The sequence below is a fragment of the Oncorhynchus tshawytscha genome, linkage group LG01, assembly GCF_018296145.1.
Source record: "Oncorhynchus tshawytscha isolate Ot180627B linkage group LG01, Otsh_v2.0, whole genome shotgun sequence".
NCBI classification, from domain to species: Eukaryota; Metazoa; Chordata; class Actinopteri; order Salmoniformes; family Salmonidae; genus Oncorhynchus; species Oncorhynchus tshawytscha.
In genome coordinates, this window is record NC_056429.1 from 21244053 (window position 1) to 21261471 (window position 17419).

General features: G+C 43.2%; 1 protein-coding gene across 3 annotated transcripts in view; it reads right to left on the reverse strand.

Annotated features, from left to right (window-relative positions):
• Positions 1 to 17419, reverse strand: part of LOC112241337 (DNA-binding protein RFX2) — a 61292-nt gene that overhangs the window by 2584 nt on the left and 41289 nt on the right. For 2 of the 3 annotated variants that reach the window (XM_024409479.2, XM_024409535.2), the window contains 13 exons: positions 15715 to 15982; positions 12713 to 12787; positions 11296 to 11477; positions 11009 to 11128; positions 9494 to 9615; positions 9108 to 9226; positions 6102 to 6214; positions 5813 to 5964; positions 5610 to 5707; positions 5344 to 5493; positions 4973 to 5181; positions 276 to 429; positions 28 to 70 (listed from right to left, as the gene is read on the reverse strand). In XM_024409479.2, coding sequence (XP_024265247.1) covers positions 28 to 70; positions 276 to 429; positions 4973 to 5181; positions 5344 to 5493; positions 5610 to 5707; positions 5813 to 5964; positions 6102 to 6214; positions 9108 to 9226; positions 9494 to 9615; positions 11009 to 11128; positions 11296 to 11477; positions 12713 to 12787; positions 15715 to 15982 — 1805 coding nt within the window. The remainder of the gene's footprint in view (positions 1 to 27; positions 71 to 275; positions 430 to 4972; positions 5182 to 5343; positions 5494 to 5609; positions 5708 to 5812; positions 5965 to 6101; positions 6215 to 9107; positions 9227 to 9493; positions 9616 to 11008; positions 11129 to 11295; positions 11478 to 12712; positions 12788 to 15714; positions 15983 to 17419) is intronic. The other variant, XM_024409598.2, reaches the window with a different exon arrangement.

The following is a 17419-nucleotide window of genomic DNA, read 5'->3' on the forward strand; positions in this document are numbered from 1 at the left end:
ACTAGGAGCCAGGGAGAGTAGACCAACCTTTATCCATGAGCATGGGCAACATTGAGTTTAGGTCACTGAACTGTGTTTTAGAAGAAAGGAGAAATTATATTAGTAATGGGCTAATACAGATTTACATGCTGTCAACAGGCCATTTACCTCATAACCAGAAACTCTCACCATACAACCTGGTGTGCGATAAAATATGCATAATTATTTCACAGACTTTTGCAGGAGTTCCACAGGATAGCTCAAGGAAACTGGTACATGAAAGGCTGCCCACTCACCTCTCCCATGACAGCGATGGGCGTCTCTCCGGTTGCCTGGGCGACGCGGTGCTCCACCAGGTAGAACATGTACTCGTCGTAGAGCAGCCTGATGAGATGGAAGGAGCCAAAACTAGCGGCACTACGCAGGGTCAGGTCCCTGATCACCATGGAGCTGGGGGAAAGGAGGAGGGGAGAGAGGGAGGAGGCAATCAGAGAAATTACATTAACACAGCCCCAATGAGCTTCAATCTGCCAACGCCACATGACGCTAACCACCAAAATTCATCAGCCTGAAAATACTACCACACTTGAGTGAAAATGCATACTGTATATATACAGGTAACTGCCAAAATAAAGGAAACGCCAACATAAAGTGTCTTAATAGGGCATTAGGACAGAACAGCTTCAATGTACCTTGGCATAGATTTTACAAGTGCTGTAATTCAATTGGAGGGATGTGACAATTCTTCCATGAGAAATACCATCATTTGGTGTATTGTTGATGGAAAACGCTGTCTCAGGCACCACTCCAGTGTTAAGTGTTCAATTGGGTTGAGATCTGGTGACTGAGACACACACCCTTTAAACCCCCTATGCTTCTTTGAGACCCCTCTTTCAAAGTCCCTGAGATCTCTTCCAGCCATGCTAGCCAAAATACTTTTTATACATGCCCCTAAGCATGATGGGACGTTCATTGCTTAATTAACTTAGAACCAGAACTGTGTGGAAACAACTGCTTTCAAACATACCTATTTTGGCAGTTTTACACACACACACACACACACACACACAGCATTAAGACCCCTTGACTTTCCACATTTGTTACATTAAATACATTGAAATTATGGATTAAATGAAATATTTTCCTCAGCAATCTACACACAATACCATTTAATGACAAAGTGAAAAGTTTGTCCCTTTGCTATGAGACTCGAAATGGAGCTCAGATACATGCTGTTTACATTGAGCATCCATCTACAACTTGATTGGAGTCCACCTGTGTTAAATTCAAGTAGCCCAGCCAGAGCCCGGACTTGAACTTGATCGAACATCTCTTGAGAGACCTGCAAATAGTTGTGCAGCGACGCTCTCCATCCAATTTGTCAGAGCTTGAGAGGATCTGTAGAGAAGAATGGGAGAAACTCCCCAAATACAGTTGTGCCAAGGTGCGAAAAGACTCAACACTGTAATCGCTGCAAAAGGTGCTTCAACAAAGTACTGAGTAAAGGTTCTAAATACTTATGTAAATGTAATACTTCAGTTTATATTTTTTATAAATTAGCAAAAAATGTCTAAACCTGTTTTTGCTTTGTCATTATGGGGTATGGTGTGTAGCTTGAGGGGGGAAAAACAATTTAATCCATTTTAGAATAAGGCTGTAACGTAACAAAATGTGGAAAAAGTCAAGGGGTCTTAATACTTTCCGAAGGAACACAGTGGCCTCATACATACAGTACCAGCCAAACGTTTGGACACCTACTCATTCAGGGGCTTTTCTTTATTTGTACTATTTTCTACATTGTAGAATAATAGTGAAGACATCAAAACTATGAAATAACACATATGGAATCATGTATTAAACAAACAAAAAAACTTTTTGCCATGATGACAGCTTTGCACACTGTTGACATTCTCTCAACCAGCTTTATGAGGTAGTCACCTGGAATGCATTTCAATTAACAGGTGTGCCTTGTTAACCTCTCTAGGCTAGGGGGCGGTATTTTCACGTCCGGATGAAAAGCGTGCCCAAAGTAAACTGCCTGCTACTCAGGCCCAGAAGCTAGGATATGCATATTATTACCAGATTTGGATAGAAAACACTCTGAAGTTTCTAGAACGGTTTGAATAATGTCTGAGTATAACAGAACTTATTTGGCAGGCGAAACCCTTGCTTGCAGTTCCTATCGCTTCCACTGGATGTCAACAGTCTTTAGAAATTGGTTGATGTTTTTCCTTTGTGTAATGAAGAAGTAGGGTTGTTCAGAATGAGGGTTGTGTTTAGTGTACTGATGTGGTTGGGGCGCGCGACCTGAAAGCTCGCTCCACTTTGTTTTTATCCGCTATTGAACGCAGTTTATCCCATCTTAAATTTGTATCTATTATTTACGTAAAAAAATACCTAAATTGGATTAGGAAAGTTGTTTGAAATTACAAGTAATTTACAGGTAATTTATTAGATAATCTGTAGTCATGTCGGGCGAGTTGGAACCGGTGTTTTTCTGGATCAAACGCGCCAAATAAATTGACATTTTGGCGATATAACGACGGAATTTATCGAACAAAAGGACCATTTGTGATGTTTATGGGATATATTGTAGTGCCAACAGAAGAAGCTCTTCAAAAGGTAAGGCATGAATTATATCGTTATTTCTGAGTTTTTTGTCACACCTGGCGGGATGAAATATGATTGTCTGTGTTTGTTTGATGGGGTGCTGTCCTCAGATAATAGCATGGTTTGCTTTCGCCGTAAAGCCTTTTTGAAATCTGACACGGTAGCTGGATTAACAAGAAGTAAAGCTTTAATTTGGTGTATTGCACTTGTGATTGTATGAAAGTTACATATTTCTAATAATTTAATTTGAATTTGGTGCTCTGCCATTTCACCGGATGTTGTCAAATCGATCCCGTTAACGGGATTTGATCCCTAAGAAGATAAACGTTCATTTGTGTCATTTCTTTCTTTAATGCAATCAGTTGTGTTGTGACAAGGTAGGGGTGGTATACAGAAGATAGCCCTATTTGGTAAAATACCAAGAACAGTTCAAATAAGGAAAGAGAAACGACAGTCCATCATTACTTTAAGACATGAAGTTCAGTCAATCAGGAACATGTCAAGGACTTTGAAAATGTCTTACAGCGCAGTTGCAAAATCCATCAACCACTATGATGAAATTGGCTCTCATGAAGACCACCACAGGAAAGGAAGGCCCAGAGTAACTTCTGCTGCAGAGGATAAATTCATTAGAGTTAACTGCACCTCAGATTGCAGCCCAAATAAATGCTTCACAGAGTTCAAGTAACAGACAGATCTCAACATCAACTGTTCAGAGGAGACTGCGTGAATCAGGCCTTCATGTTTGAATTGCTGAAAAGAAACCACTACTAAAGGACACCAATTAGAAGAAGAGATTTGATTGGTCCAAGAAACATGAGCAAAGGACATTAGACCATTGGAAATCTGGCCTTTGGTCTGATGAGTCCAAATGTGAGATTTTTTGTTCCAACCGCCTTGTCTTTGTGAGACCCACGGGTGAACGGATGATCTCCACATGTGTATTTCCCACCGTGAAGCATGTAGGAGAAGGTGTGGTGGAGTAGGGGGTGCTTTGCTGGTGACACTGTGATTTATTTAGAATTCAAGGCACACTTAACCAGCATGGCTACCACAGAAATCTGCAGCAATACACCATCTCAGACTGGTTTGTTTTTCAACAGAACAATCACCCGAAACAGACCTAGGCTGTGTAAGGGCTATTTGACCATGAAGAAGAGTGATGGAGTGCTGCATCAGATGACCTGGCCTCCACAATCACCCGACCTCAACCCAATTGAGATGGTTTGGGATGAGTTGGACTGCAGAGTGAAGAAAAAGCAGCCAAGTGCTCAGCATATGTGGGAACTCCTTCAAGACTGTTGAAAAAGCATTTAAGGTGAAGCTGGTTGAGAATGCCAAAAGTGTGCAAAGCTGTCATTAAGGCAAAGGCTGGCTACTTTGAAGAATCAAAAATATATTTTGATTTGTTTAACACTTTTTTAGTTACTACATGATTCCATGTGTTATTTCATAGTTTTGATGTCTTTACTATTATTATATAAATGTAGAAAATGTCCAAACTTTTGACTGGTACCACACACACACACACACACACACACACACACACACACACACACACACACACACACACACACACACTTCGGCTATTTCAGCCACACCCGTTGCTGACAGGTGTATAAAATCGAGCACATAGCCATGCGATCTCCAAAGACAAACATTGGCAGTAGAATGGCCTTACTGCAGAGCTCAGTGACATTCAACGTGGCACCGTCATAGGATACCACCTTTCCAACAAGTTAGGTTGTCAAATTTCTGCCCTGCTAGAGCTGCCCCGGTCAACTAAGTGCTGTTATTGTGAAGTGGAAACAGCTCAGCCGCGAAGTGGTAAGCCACACAAGCTCACAGAACAGAACTCAGCATACAATTACATTCTAGACGATTCTGTGCTTCCAATTTTGTGGCAACAGTTTGGGGAAGGCCATTTCCTGTTTCAGCATGACAATGCCCCCGTGCACAAAGCGAGGTCCATACAGAAATGGTTCGTTGAGATTGGTGTGGAAGAACTTGACTGGTCTGCAGAGCCCTGACCTAAACCCCAATGAACACCTTTGGGATGAATTGGAACGCCGACTGCGAGCCAGGCCTCATCGCCCAACATCAGTGCCAGACCTCATTAATGCTCTAGTGGCTGAATGAAAGCAAGTCCCCGCAGCAATGTTCCAACATCTAGTGGAAAGCCTTCCCAGAAGAGTGGAGGCTGTTTAGGCAGCTAAAGGGAGGACCAACTCCATATTAATGCCCATGATTTTGGAATGAGATGTACGACGAGCAGGTGTCCACGTACTTTTGGTCATCTTTAGAGATCGATCTATCAACATTATCTATCTATCTATCTATCTAGGTCTGTCTGTCTGTCTGTCTGTTTAGATAGGGTCCATACCTGTAGAAGGACCACTTCAGCAGGAACTGTCTTGCAGCCCTGGGGAAGCTGGTGCTGCCCTCGTGGGGCTTGAGGACCTGGTTGACCACGTTGTCCAGCCAGGCGGCCCACTGGTCCAGAGAGCTCTGCTGCTGCAAGGTCACCTTGAAGTCCTGCTCCAGCCGCTGGACTACAGTCTCGTCACACTGGCATACCCACGACGCCTGCTCCTGTTTACCAACACACACAAACCCCAAGTCTGAGAGGATTTACAAGGTACAGGTACAAACAGAAATGCATGCACACACATGGACACACACACACACGGAAGTGTTTTCTTCCCACTGTGCAACAAAGATGTACCCAAGGAATTATTAGTTCCATGGTCCTACCTGTACGTTGGCGAAGTCGACGCGGTTGAGGTCGCTGAGCATCTGATTGATCTGGGAGGTGTTCTGCAGCACGGCGCGGGCCGCCTGGGCCAGGTGGTTCAGAGAGGTGTACCGACGCAAGGTCTGAGCAAATGCACTCACCACCGCTGCCTACAGCACATACAAGAGATGGTTAACTTCACCTGGGAATGTATCGCATGTAATGTATATCTGCGAGTTCAGCTGTCTGCAGAATGACTACGAGGGTGTTGGAAGGTGTTTTGTACCTTGGTGCGTACAATCTCATTGGGAAAGTCGCTCATGGCTGTGGTCAGCCAGCCCTCCAGACTCTTGGCAAAGTTGCGAATGGCCTGAGTGAGAGTACCTGCAATAAATAAAAAAATCAGCTGGGATAAATACAATACATTGAGTGCGATAATGATAATGTTATTATAATGTAATAATGCTGAAGTTAGGTAGGTGTACTGACTGGGGACAGGGCGTAGCACGTCAGGGATGAGGATCTCCACCAGGGCCTGGTACAGGATATGGTCACAGCTCCTCATCCACAGCTTGACAGGCTCATACTTGCACAGAGCCATCAGCTTCTCCCTGGGGATCACCCCCTCCATGTCCTCATCACTGTACACACACACACACAAAATCACTAAAAGAACACTTTTCAATCACAGAAAACATACATGCATATAAAGCCTGAAAGCAAATATGACATTTTTTCCTAATTCAAATATTACTTTCTCAATCCTCTGTTGTCTGACCTGTTGGGGATGGTGGTGGTTACGTCACTAGATGGCGCTGTTGAATACCAGAAGGTCTGCCACAGCTTCTCAATGTAGTGGAACTGGAGGTTCATCACCACATCCAGAGTAGCCTACGGGGGAGACGGGAAGGACAAAACACAGAGCTGAGCCATGGCAACCAGACACACAACAAAGTTTCTCTGCAGCAGCCTCCTGACTGGTTAGAGGCTGAGTCCAAGCTAAATGCTGCCTTCCTTCCAACCCATTGATCCCAAATCAGAACAGATAATATTTGAGTGATATTTACTAGGAATTCAACTGTAACATGGCTTTAACAGGGACTGTAGTGTGTGCTGTAAGTGTGTCCCTGTAATATTGGGCAGCCTCAAGTCCACACAGCTTCCTCATTCCTGTTTGAACTCTCACATATCGAGTTCTGAGCATGTGCTACATACAATAATCAACACGCCAATCAAATCTCCACATGACAGATTTACTATACTAAAGATTTACCAACCCACTATACAATTTTCCAGTAACAATATGGGCTAAAAGAAGACAACTTCACTTTGACAATGTCAAAAATAATTGAAATGGCCACAGATATAGCCTAAGGTATGTTTAAATATGACATAATATAGACAGTGAAGCCACAGTCAACCCTCAGTAACAGAGAAGCAGTGAACCTCCTGTACGTTCTGTCTATCAGTGCTCTGTGATTAGTGGTAGTGTCTCTATTCACTCTTCACACCATGCCCAGAGATTCTCCTTTGGCAGGACATGCTCCCAGTCTCCAGTTACAGCCCAGCACAGTATAGGCTTTCCTTCAATCACATGATATGTTTTTGCTTCCTCTCCAAGGATCACTATGGTAACCTTGTTTACCGTTGCTCTGGGCAACAGCTTAAACACTAAACTCCAAAACAAAAAGAAGAATTCCCCTGCCCCTAAAAACAAGCGTTTTGCCTCCCCAGTTTCGACACACAGGAAAAACAGCATGCTTTAGAAACTATGGCTAGAGCGAGAGAGAAAAGGGAGAGGGAGAGAAAAGAATGACAGAGAGAAGCATGCTGGGACTGAGGTTCCTTAACGCTGCCCCCACACACATACACTTCTTTATGTGGTTTTACCTGATTTATTAATTTCCTTCCACGCTGGAGTTTTTATTGCTCATTTTATCATTCAACTCAACAAAAGCATGCTTAATTGGCATGTCTGATAGCAGGATATTTGGTTCTTATCAATAACTTTGACATATAATAATAAATGCATGTATGGGCACCAAAGTGAATGACTATGAATGTGTATAGAGATAATTAATGCTTTGCTTGTATGAAACAAAATGTTCCGAAAATAAGGCGCTACAGAGGGTAGTGAGTACGGCCCAGTACATCACTGGGGCCAAGCTTCCTGCCATCCAGGACCTACAGTGCCTTCAGAAAGTATTCAGACACCGACTTTTTCCACATTTTGTTACGTTACAGCCTTATTCTAAAATTGCTTAAATAAAACAAATATCCTCAGCAATCTACACACAATACCACATAATGACAAAGCGAAAACAGGTTTATAAATGTTTGCGAATTTCTTTAAAAAAATATATTTAAAAAATACCTTATTTACATAAGTATTCAGACTCTTTGCTAGGACACTTACCACAGGTGGACTCCAATCAAGTTGTAGAAACATCTCAAGGATGATCAATGGAAACAGGATGCACCGGAGCTCAATTTCAAGTCTCATAGCAACAGGTCTGAATATCTATGTAAATAAGGTGTTTCTGTTTAAAAAATGTAATACATTTGCAAAAATGTATAAAAACCTGTTTTCACTTTGTCATTGTGGGTTATTGTGTGTGTGGATTTCTGATGATTTTGTTTTATTTAATGCATTTTAGAATAAGGCTGTAACGTAACAAAATCTGGAAAAAGTCCATGGTTCTGAATACTTTCCGAAGGCACTGTACATGTAAAAATGACCTCGACTAACCTGTACCCCCACACATTGACTTGGTATTGGTACCCCATGTATATAGCCTTTTAAACTTTTGTTTATTTAGTAATGTGTTCTTAACTATATTTCTTGAACTGCATAGTTGATTAAGGACTTGTAAGTAAGCATTTCACAGTAAGTTCTACACCTGTCTACATCGGCGCATGTGACAAATAAAATGTGATTTAATTTGAAACAGAAAATCTACAGCTGTATTTCCACTGAAAGCAGGGTGAGGAATAAGTTCTTCCTGGACCTTCACCTTGATTTATCCTTTGTATGCTTGTTACCTTTATTTTACATTGTACATTTAATTTACCATCAATAATCCTCCTAGTATAAAGTTAACAGATGGTTGTTTGCTCACAAAGAGAAAAGCGCATAAACATTAAACACACAGAAACACACAGAGAGCTGTGAGAGTGACAGAAATGCGCCGGCCAGACAAAGGCAGGAGCCCATGTGCCTGTCCAATGACAAGGCAACACAAAGGCCCACGGGGAGGCGAGCACAAAAAGACACCAAGATGTCCACCCAGCGCGCTGAAAGGTTAATTGGCATGTCTTGAAAGCTGAGCTGAGATGAAAGGAGGCTGGAACAAAAGGAGCGTGGTGTGGCTGGACAGAGGGGGGCCACGGATAATATGATAAACCCACGGCTTCAGTGCTTTAATTAAGCTTTTCAGGGCACCTCTCCCTTTCGGTCTCTCCTTCTCTCTATATAACTTGGAAAGTCCCCCAAAAATGTACATTAAACATTTCACCACCCACTCCCTCATCACTGTATCCCATCCAGGGAGTTGGTATTCTCTTCGATCACATTCAACAGTAACTAAGGATGTGTTCTAGCAATAGCTCTGAAATATCGTTTCCCCCATACTTAATTTAATCAAATTTGCAGTGCCGTCGACTAGGACAGGATACCTGTTGAGGGCTGCAGTCTATCACTCTTGCTGGAAGTGCCTGTTTCACCAGACCAGACCACTCCAGAGCAGTGCAGAGTTTGCAGCTAGTTGGCGCTGTGTCCACATACCTCACAGTGGTCCCTGTACAGGTTCTGCAGCTTCTTCACGTCATTCATGTTGATACGCTCGGGGAGGGGCTGGGTGCCCAGGTCAGGGGTGGGGAACGGGGGCAGGACATGTGACACGTCTGCGGACACGATGACACACGGTCAAATCCCAAACAACAACAAAGAGGTGTTTAATAATAATGTGAAGCGACATAATTAAATCTTGCATCCAGTGATTAAACTGGGCTGGCCATACCCTAGGCTACCATGCAAGCAATCTAAAAGCTTTTTATCATTACTGTTTTATCCTCAGTGTTCACAAACTATGGAATTAATGCTAGCTCTGTTTTGGTACAGGGGACCTGATGGTTTCTCAGTGTTACAGTGTGGCCAGCGGAGCTCCTTACCAATGTACTGCTGGTGGTGCTGGCTCTGGGCTGCCACAGACTGCTCTGGGGTGCTGGCTGAGTGCTGGGAGCCTCCTGACAGGCTGTCTCCCATGCCATCCACCTTCTGGAGGGGCTTGAACCTGCGGAAAGGGGAGAGGGCAGCACAGCTATGTTGGGTGGGGCTGGGAAGAACTAAAGGATGACTGGGAGAGGACAGGAAGCACAAACGAGGAGAGGAGAGAGTAGAGAATAAAGGCAGGTGTGAGGTTAAATAAACCATGTATCTGAAATGAGGACGAGTGCACCACTTCACTCCATTGCAGAGAAGCATTTCAAAATCCACAAAAGTCATTTGGGCAGAGGAAGGGGACATGAAGTCAAATGTTCAAAGAATATCAAAAGGAACTGGATTAACTTCTTGAGTGTAGGGGGCAGGATTTTTGTTTTTGGCTAAAAAATGTACCCATTTGAAACTGCCTATTTCTCAGGCCCAGAAACTAGAATATGCATGTAATTATCAGATTAGGATAGAAAACACTCTAAAGTTTCCAAAACTGTCAAAATATTGTCTGTGAGTACAGAGCTGATATTGCAGGCAAAAACCTGAGGAAAATCAAACCAGGAAGTGCTGTTTTTCCTGAAAGCTCTCTGTTCCGTTGGATGCCTTGCCTCCATTTAATGGGATATCAACCAGATTCCTTCTCCTATGGCTTCCTCAAGGTGTCAACAGTCTTTAGACATAGTTTCAGGCTTTTATTTTGAAAAATTAGCGAGAAAGATAACATCGCGTCAGTGGATAGCTGGGTGTTGGCAGAGTTTTGCTTGCGCAACAGAGTGGGGCAGCCATTGTCTCTCCCTCTCCTATTGAAAAAGCGACAGTCCCGGTTGATATATTATCGATTATATATTTTAAAAACAACCTGAGGATTGATTATAAAAAACGTTTGACATGTTTCTGTGGACATTTACGGATACGATTTGGAATTTTCGTCTGCGATGTCGTGACCGCTCGAGCCTGTGGATTTCTGAACATAACGTGCCAAACAAATGGAGGTCTTTTGGATATAAAAATAATCTTTATGGAACAAAAGGAACATTTATTGTGTAACTGGGAGTCTCGTGAGTGCAAACATCCGAAGACTATCAAAGGTAAGCGATTTAATCTATTGCTTTTCTGACTTTCGTGCCCAATCTACTTGGCTGCTAGTGTTTGTAATATTTTGTCTACTGAGAGAGATGTTCTTACATAAACGCTTGTTATGCTTTCGCCGAAAAGCTGTATTGAAATCTGACACGCCAGGTGGATTAACAACAAGCTAAGCTGTGTTTTGCTATATTGCACTTGTGATTTCATGAAAATTAAATATTTTTAGTAATTTAATTTGAATTTGGAGCGCTGCAATTCAGCGGGTGTTGATGAAAATGATCCCGCTAAAGGGATGGGTGCGTCAAGAAGTTAAAGCTTTGGCAGACAGAATGGACAGATGAGAGAGAAAGAGAGAAGAGGTGGAGGATGTGAGCGGGAGGGTTCACCTTTGTTTCTGGTGCATGGGTTGCTGTCTCATGGCCATGTACTGAGAGTCCTCTTGAAGTCTGTTGAGTGGTGAGTCTGGCTTCAGTCTGATGCCATAGTAGTGGTACTTGGAGTTGCCCCTGGAACAAACAGGAACATGGGGGGTTAATAAGGAAATTGTAATCAGCTTCGTAATCTGTTTTATCATCATCAGAATAAATCCTCACTATCAGCATCATCAATCAATCTTTCTAATCTATCATTAACATTATCCTACACCTGCTCTTCATCACCATCAAGGTCATACCTAGTGCCGAGGCGGCGGGTCCTGAGGCCCATGAAGACGGAGCGGATGAGTTTCCCAAAGGAAGCAGCGTTGACAGGGTCCAGTTTCTGCTCCTGACAATGGCGCAGGTAGTGGTTGTAGAGGGAGCTCCGGGGCAGGCTCACCCCCTCCGCTGTCTCATAGTTATCCAGCAGCCACTGCAGCTACACACACACACACAGCACAGAAACACACCATCAGTCACCTACTGCTGCACTCTGATCCTCACAGTACCTCAGAGGAGGCTGGTGGTAGGAGCTATAGGAGGACGGGCTCATTGTAATAGCTGGAATGGAATAAATGTAACGGTATGAAACATCGAAAATATTGAAACCACTCGTTTGCCTCCGTTCCATTAATTCCATTCCAGCTACAATGAGCCCATCCTCCTATAGCTCCTCCCACGAGCCTCCTCTGCAGTACCTCCATCCTGCAGCTGTCTGCCCAAGGAGAGGGAGAGCACTGCCTTCTATTATCAAAGGACAGCAGAAACACACACACACACACACACACACACACACACACACACACACTTAGTGAGTTTAAACATGAGGGTGAGAATTTAGATTTAGTCTTAAACTGTCGGGGGGGTGTATTTGAAGTGATAATTGCTCATTCATTGCCTCATCAGACGACCACATATTATACCTGTCCACTAGAGCAATATAGAACTCTGCTCACCCCTATTCTCCAATAGAGAGGACTTCCCTGTCTGTGTGGATGGTGAATGGTGGAGAGGTAAAGGGATGATGATCGCCAGTTGGAATATAAATAAATACAAGCTGTGGGGATGGATATTTTTCTTCATTAACAGGTTGGCCAGACTGAGTGTGGTAGACACAGCATGAAGTGGACTAGAGACTTGATGACAATAATATGACTGTCAGGAGCTGCTTGATAATATAGAGATTCTAGATAGGTGACCAAGGGTTAAGAGCGGGAATGGAGAAGAACCCCCTAGCGTCCAATGAAATAGCTGGTTTGAATGGCAGCTCTGGTAAAGTAGTCATTGAAAAGGAGGGAGGGCGTTGTGTGGCTATAACAATCACATAGCAGTCATGATGTGGAGGATGGGGAATCTGAAAACGCAAGAGGTTAAATATGCATAGCTTTTGTCAAGACATGGCCAAGGCAAGCCCAGCCACCAGCAAGTCCCACAATCAACAAGTTGTGGTTGAGCAATAAGCGGCAGCAGATGCAAGGAAAGTCTATGGTCAGACGACAATGTAGTGTTTTATGCCACAGCACCGTGAGGCTAGCATTAGCAGAAGTCTGTCAGTAAGTTCCCTTCAGCAGTAAGAGAAGAGATCTCAGTGACAAGTGGTAGTGTAGCCCACAGCCAGGGAGACAAAGGTGGGCCTTTCTAGTCCTTTTCAAAGAAAGTTCCTGTTTGACTTACATGGCTGTTGAGCAGGCTGCTTTTGTGAGTTGCAATCCCTTCAGACTTTTGGAGGTTTTCAATCGCCATTTCAAGCTAAAGAAAAAAAGGAGCATGCAAAAAAAGAATTAAAAACGGGAGGAAGCAAAAAAGGAGGGAAACGAAAAAGAGAGGGAGAGGAATTGAGGTGAAGGGGGGTAGACAGGGAAAACAAAATCACAAAACAGAAAGGAAATAAGACGGTTAGCTGCAGCCAGATCTCTGCATTTCTATTACAGTCAGTCAGTCTTGCGACCAAATTCATTATTGGCTGACAAAAGCATGCAAATGAGGGGGACTCAAGGGGTTAAGCTGCTGACTGAAGGCCTTCCTGGTTTGACACTATGCAAATGTATTCCGCAAACAGGGCCACGTCACACCATGCACAGTGACAATGAGTCGACAAATTCCACCTTTCCCCCAAAATAATCATCACACAATGCAAAACATGACCAGTTATATGGAATGGTCAGTTACTGTTGCAACCGATTCAAGACAAGGACTGACTGGCCTAATACAAAACACATCTTACAGGAGATATAGATTTCCATATCATCCCCCTCTTTTCTTTCCGTTTGTTATCCCAAAGGAACCATTTCAATGAATTTACCAGATGATTTAGATATTTTTCTGGGGTATCATGGACTAGCGAAAATAGAAGTTAAACTAGCGGGCATAGCGAATGATAAAACCTGGGACTGGGCTTGCTTTAAAGAGGGGGGGAGAAAAGACACCCACAGAAAGATGCGTGGTACAGTGGCCAAACTTGAGAAGAAAAAGAGCAGGCACCATTCCAAGGCCTTAAAAGTCTCCCAAGGGCTGTTGGCCAAATGGTAACGAGGCTGAGGGGTTGCTTTGTTTCACAGGGCGCTCAAGTGCCTGTGAAAAACTCTAAAACAAGGCAGCACTGAATTATTTAAGCCAGCCTGTGTCCTGCTTCCCCTGTCCTGCTCTTCCCGTAATGCCATGGGGCACTGGGGAGTGAGGCCCTCCCCATACTCAGGTTTCCCTGAGGCTTAGTAGATAGGCCAGGCAAGCAGGTGTGATGACAGTCACGCCAGCGTGCGTCACAGCCACGGCAGCGTAAGGCAGGGCAATTTGTCCTTTACGGCAGAGCAATTTGTTTGTTGGTGTAACTAATAATTTAGACACGCTTCATATACTGTAGGATACTTTAATCCGTACACGTCTTAAAAAGCTGTTTAGTAAAGGCAACCACAAACCATCCCTCGTGTATGTAATGATATGGAATTACTGACTCTCAGACATGGGTATTCATTTCTCAATTGTTGGTGCCTCTACTACAGTTGAAGTCGGAAGTATACATACACTTTGGTTGGAGTCATTAAAACTTGTTTTTCAACCACTCCACAAATTTCTTGTTAAAAAAACTATTGTTTTGGCAAGTCGGTTAGGACATTTACTTTGTGCATGACACAAGTATAATTTTTCCAACAATTGTTTACAGACAGATTATTTCACTTCTAATTCACTGTATCACAATTCCAGTGGGTCAGAAGTTTACATACACTAAGTTGACTGTTGACTTAAACAGCTTGGAAAATTCCAGAAAATTATGACATGGCTTTAGAAGCTTCTGATAGGCTAATAGACATCATTTGAGTCAATTGGCGGTGTACCTGTGGATGTATTTCAAGGCCTACCTTCAAACTCAGTGCCTCTTTGCTTGACATAATGGGAAAATAAAAAGAAATCAGCCAAGACCTCAGAAAAAAAATTGTAGACCTCCACAAGTCTGGTTCATCCTTCGGAGCAATTTCCAAATGCCTGAAGGTACCATGTTCATCTGTACAAACAATAGTAAGCACGTACAGAAAAGGACCTAGTACAGCAAAGGATCTTGAGAAGATGCTGGAGGAAGCAGGTACAAAAGTATCTATATCCACAGTAAAAAGAGTCCTATATCGACAACCTGAAAGGCCGCTCAACAAGGAAGAAGCCACTGCTCCAAAACCGCCATTAAAAGCCAGACTACGGTTTGCAGCTGCACATGGGGACAAAGATCGTACTTTTTGGAGAAATGTCCTCTGGTCTGATGAAACAAAAATAGAACTGTTTGGCCATAATGACCATCGTTATGTTTGGAGGAAAAAGGGGGGGAGCTTGCAAGCCGAAGAACACCATCCCATCCGTGAAGCACGGGGTGGCAGCATCATGTTGTGGGGGTTCTTTGCTACAGGAGGGACAGGAGCACTTCACAGACTAGATGGTATCATGAGGTTGGAAATAATGTGGATATATTGAAGCAACATCTCAAGACATCAGTCAGAAAATTAAAGCTTGGTCGCAAATGGGTCTTCCAAATGGACAATTAGCCTAAGCATACTTCCAAAGGACAACAAAGTCAAGGTAATGGAGTGGCCATCACAAAGCCCTGACCACAATCCCATAGACAATTTGTGGGCAGAACTAAAAAAGCGTGTGTGAGCAAGGAGGCCTACAAACCTGACTCAGTTACACCAGCACTGTCAGGAAGAATGGGCCAAAATTCACCCAACTCATTGTGGGAAGCTTGTGGAGAGCTACCCGAAACATTTGACCCAAGTTAAACAATTTATAGGCAAAAATACCAAAAACTAATTGAGTGTATGTAAACTTCTGACCCACTGGAAATGTGATGAAAGAAATCAAAGCTGAAATAAATCATTCTCTCTACTATTATTCTGACATTTCACATTCTTAAAATAAAGTGGTGATCCTAACTGACCTAAGACAGGGAATTTTTACTGGGATTAAATGTCAGGAATTGTGAAAACATGAGTTTAAATGTATTTGGCTAAGGTGTATGTAAACTTCCGACTTCAACTGTATACCATAATGTTTGATGGACTTACGTAGTCATATCACAATCATTTCACTGACAAACCTACTGGACTGGAAACATTATTCTCCCTACTAAATTCCTAAGTCCTAACAAACAGCAAACAAGGACAGAGTATATGTAACCCATCCAAGGTGCTCACCATAGCAGAGGAGGAGCGGGAAGAATGTGAGGCGTGGTGGCGACCCCCATCCATGCCCCCGCCGTGGATCAGGTAGGTGCCGCCACCGGAGATGACCTGACTACCGCCCACATCCATGGCGATGCCCACCATACTGTGGGGCGGCCCGCCGCCGGCCGAGGAGACCACCGTGGTGACCTGGGCACCCCCACCCTGAGAGTCAAAGTAGGCTCCTCCACTACCTTGCCCATACAGCTGGGCCTCAGGGTTATAGGAGTAGGCTGTCCGGCTGGGGAAAGAGGTGCTATAAGGTAAAGGTATGACCTCAGATCTATACAGAGTGAAATATGAATCACATACTGTAACATTGCATCACTTAGCTTCTGTTCCTATTATAGTATTACCCATTGGGTTGCAAAGAGAGGGTACAGTGCTTTGACTTTTTCCGCATTTTATTGACAGAAAATTAAATGGCTTAAATTTAGATTTTTGGGGTCACTACATACAATACCCTATAATATCAAAGTGGAATGATGTTTTTCATTTTTTATTTTTTTATATATATATTTTTATACAAATGAATTAAAAATGAAAATCTGAAATGTCTTGAGTCAATAAGTATTCAAGCCCTTTGCTATGGCAAGCCTAAAGAAGTTCAGGAGTAAAAATGTGCTTAACATGACACATAAGTTGCAATCAAAGTGTTGAACATGATTTTAGAATGACTACCTCATCTCTGTACCCCACACATACAATTATCTGTAAGGTAACTCAGTCAAGTGGGGAATTTCAAAACACAGATTCATCAAAGACCAGGGAGGTTTTCCAATGCCTCACAAAGAACGGCACCTATTGGTAGATGGGTATAAAAAAAAAGCAGACATTGAATATCTCTTTAAGCATGGTGAAGTTATTAATTACACTTTGAATTGTGTATCAATACACCCAGTCACTACAAAGATACAGGCGTCCTTCCTAACTCAGTTGCCAGAGAGGAAGGTAACCGCTCAGGGATTTCAACATGAAAACAATGGTGACGTTAAAACAGGTACAGTGTTTAATGGTTGGGATAGGAGAAAAGTGAGGCTGGATCAACAACATTGTAGTTACTCCACAATACTAACTTATCTGACAGGGTGAAAAGAAGGAAGCCTGTACAGAATAAAAAATATTTAAAAACATGCATCCTATTTTCAAACAAGGCACTAAAGTAATACTGCAAAAAATGGTTGCCTTGGCTGTGTGCTTAGGGTCGTTGTCCTGTTGGAAGGTATAAATTCGCCCCCAGTCTGAGGTCCTGAGCAGGGGTCTCTCTGTACTTGCTCCGTTCATCTTTTCCTCGATCCTGACTAGTCTCCCAGTCCCTGCCACTGAAAAACATCCCCACAGCATGATGCTGCAACCACCATGCTTCACCGTAGGGATGGTGCAAGGTTTCCTCCAGACGTGACGTTTGGCATTCACCTCAATGACCAAGGCCCTACTCCCCCGATTGCTCAGTTTGGCCAGGCGGCCAGCTCTAGGAAGAGTGTTGGTGGTTCCAAACATCTTCAATTTAAGATTTTTTTTGTTGGTACTCTTCCCCAGATCTGTGCCTCGACAGAGTCGTATCTTGGAGGTCTACGGACAATTCCTCCGACCTCATGGCTTCTACCTCACGCACTGTCTACTGTGGGACCTTATATACAGTCGTGGCCAAAAGTTGAGAATGACACAAATATTAATT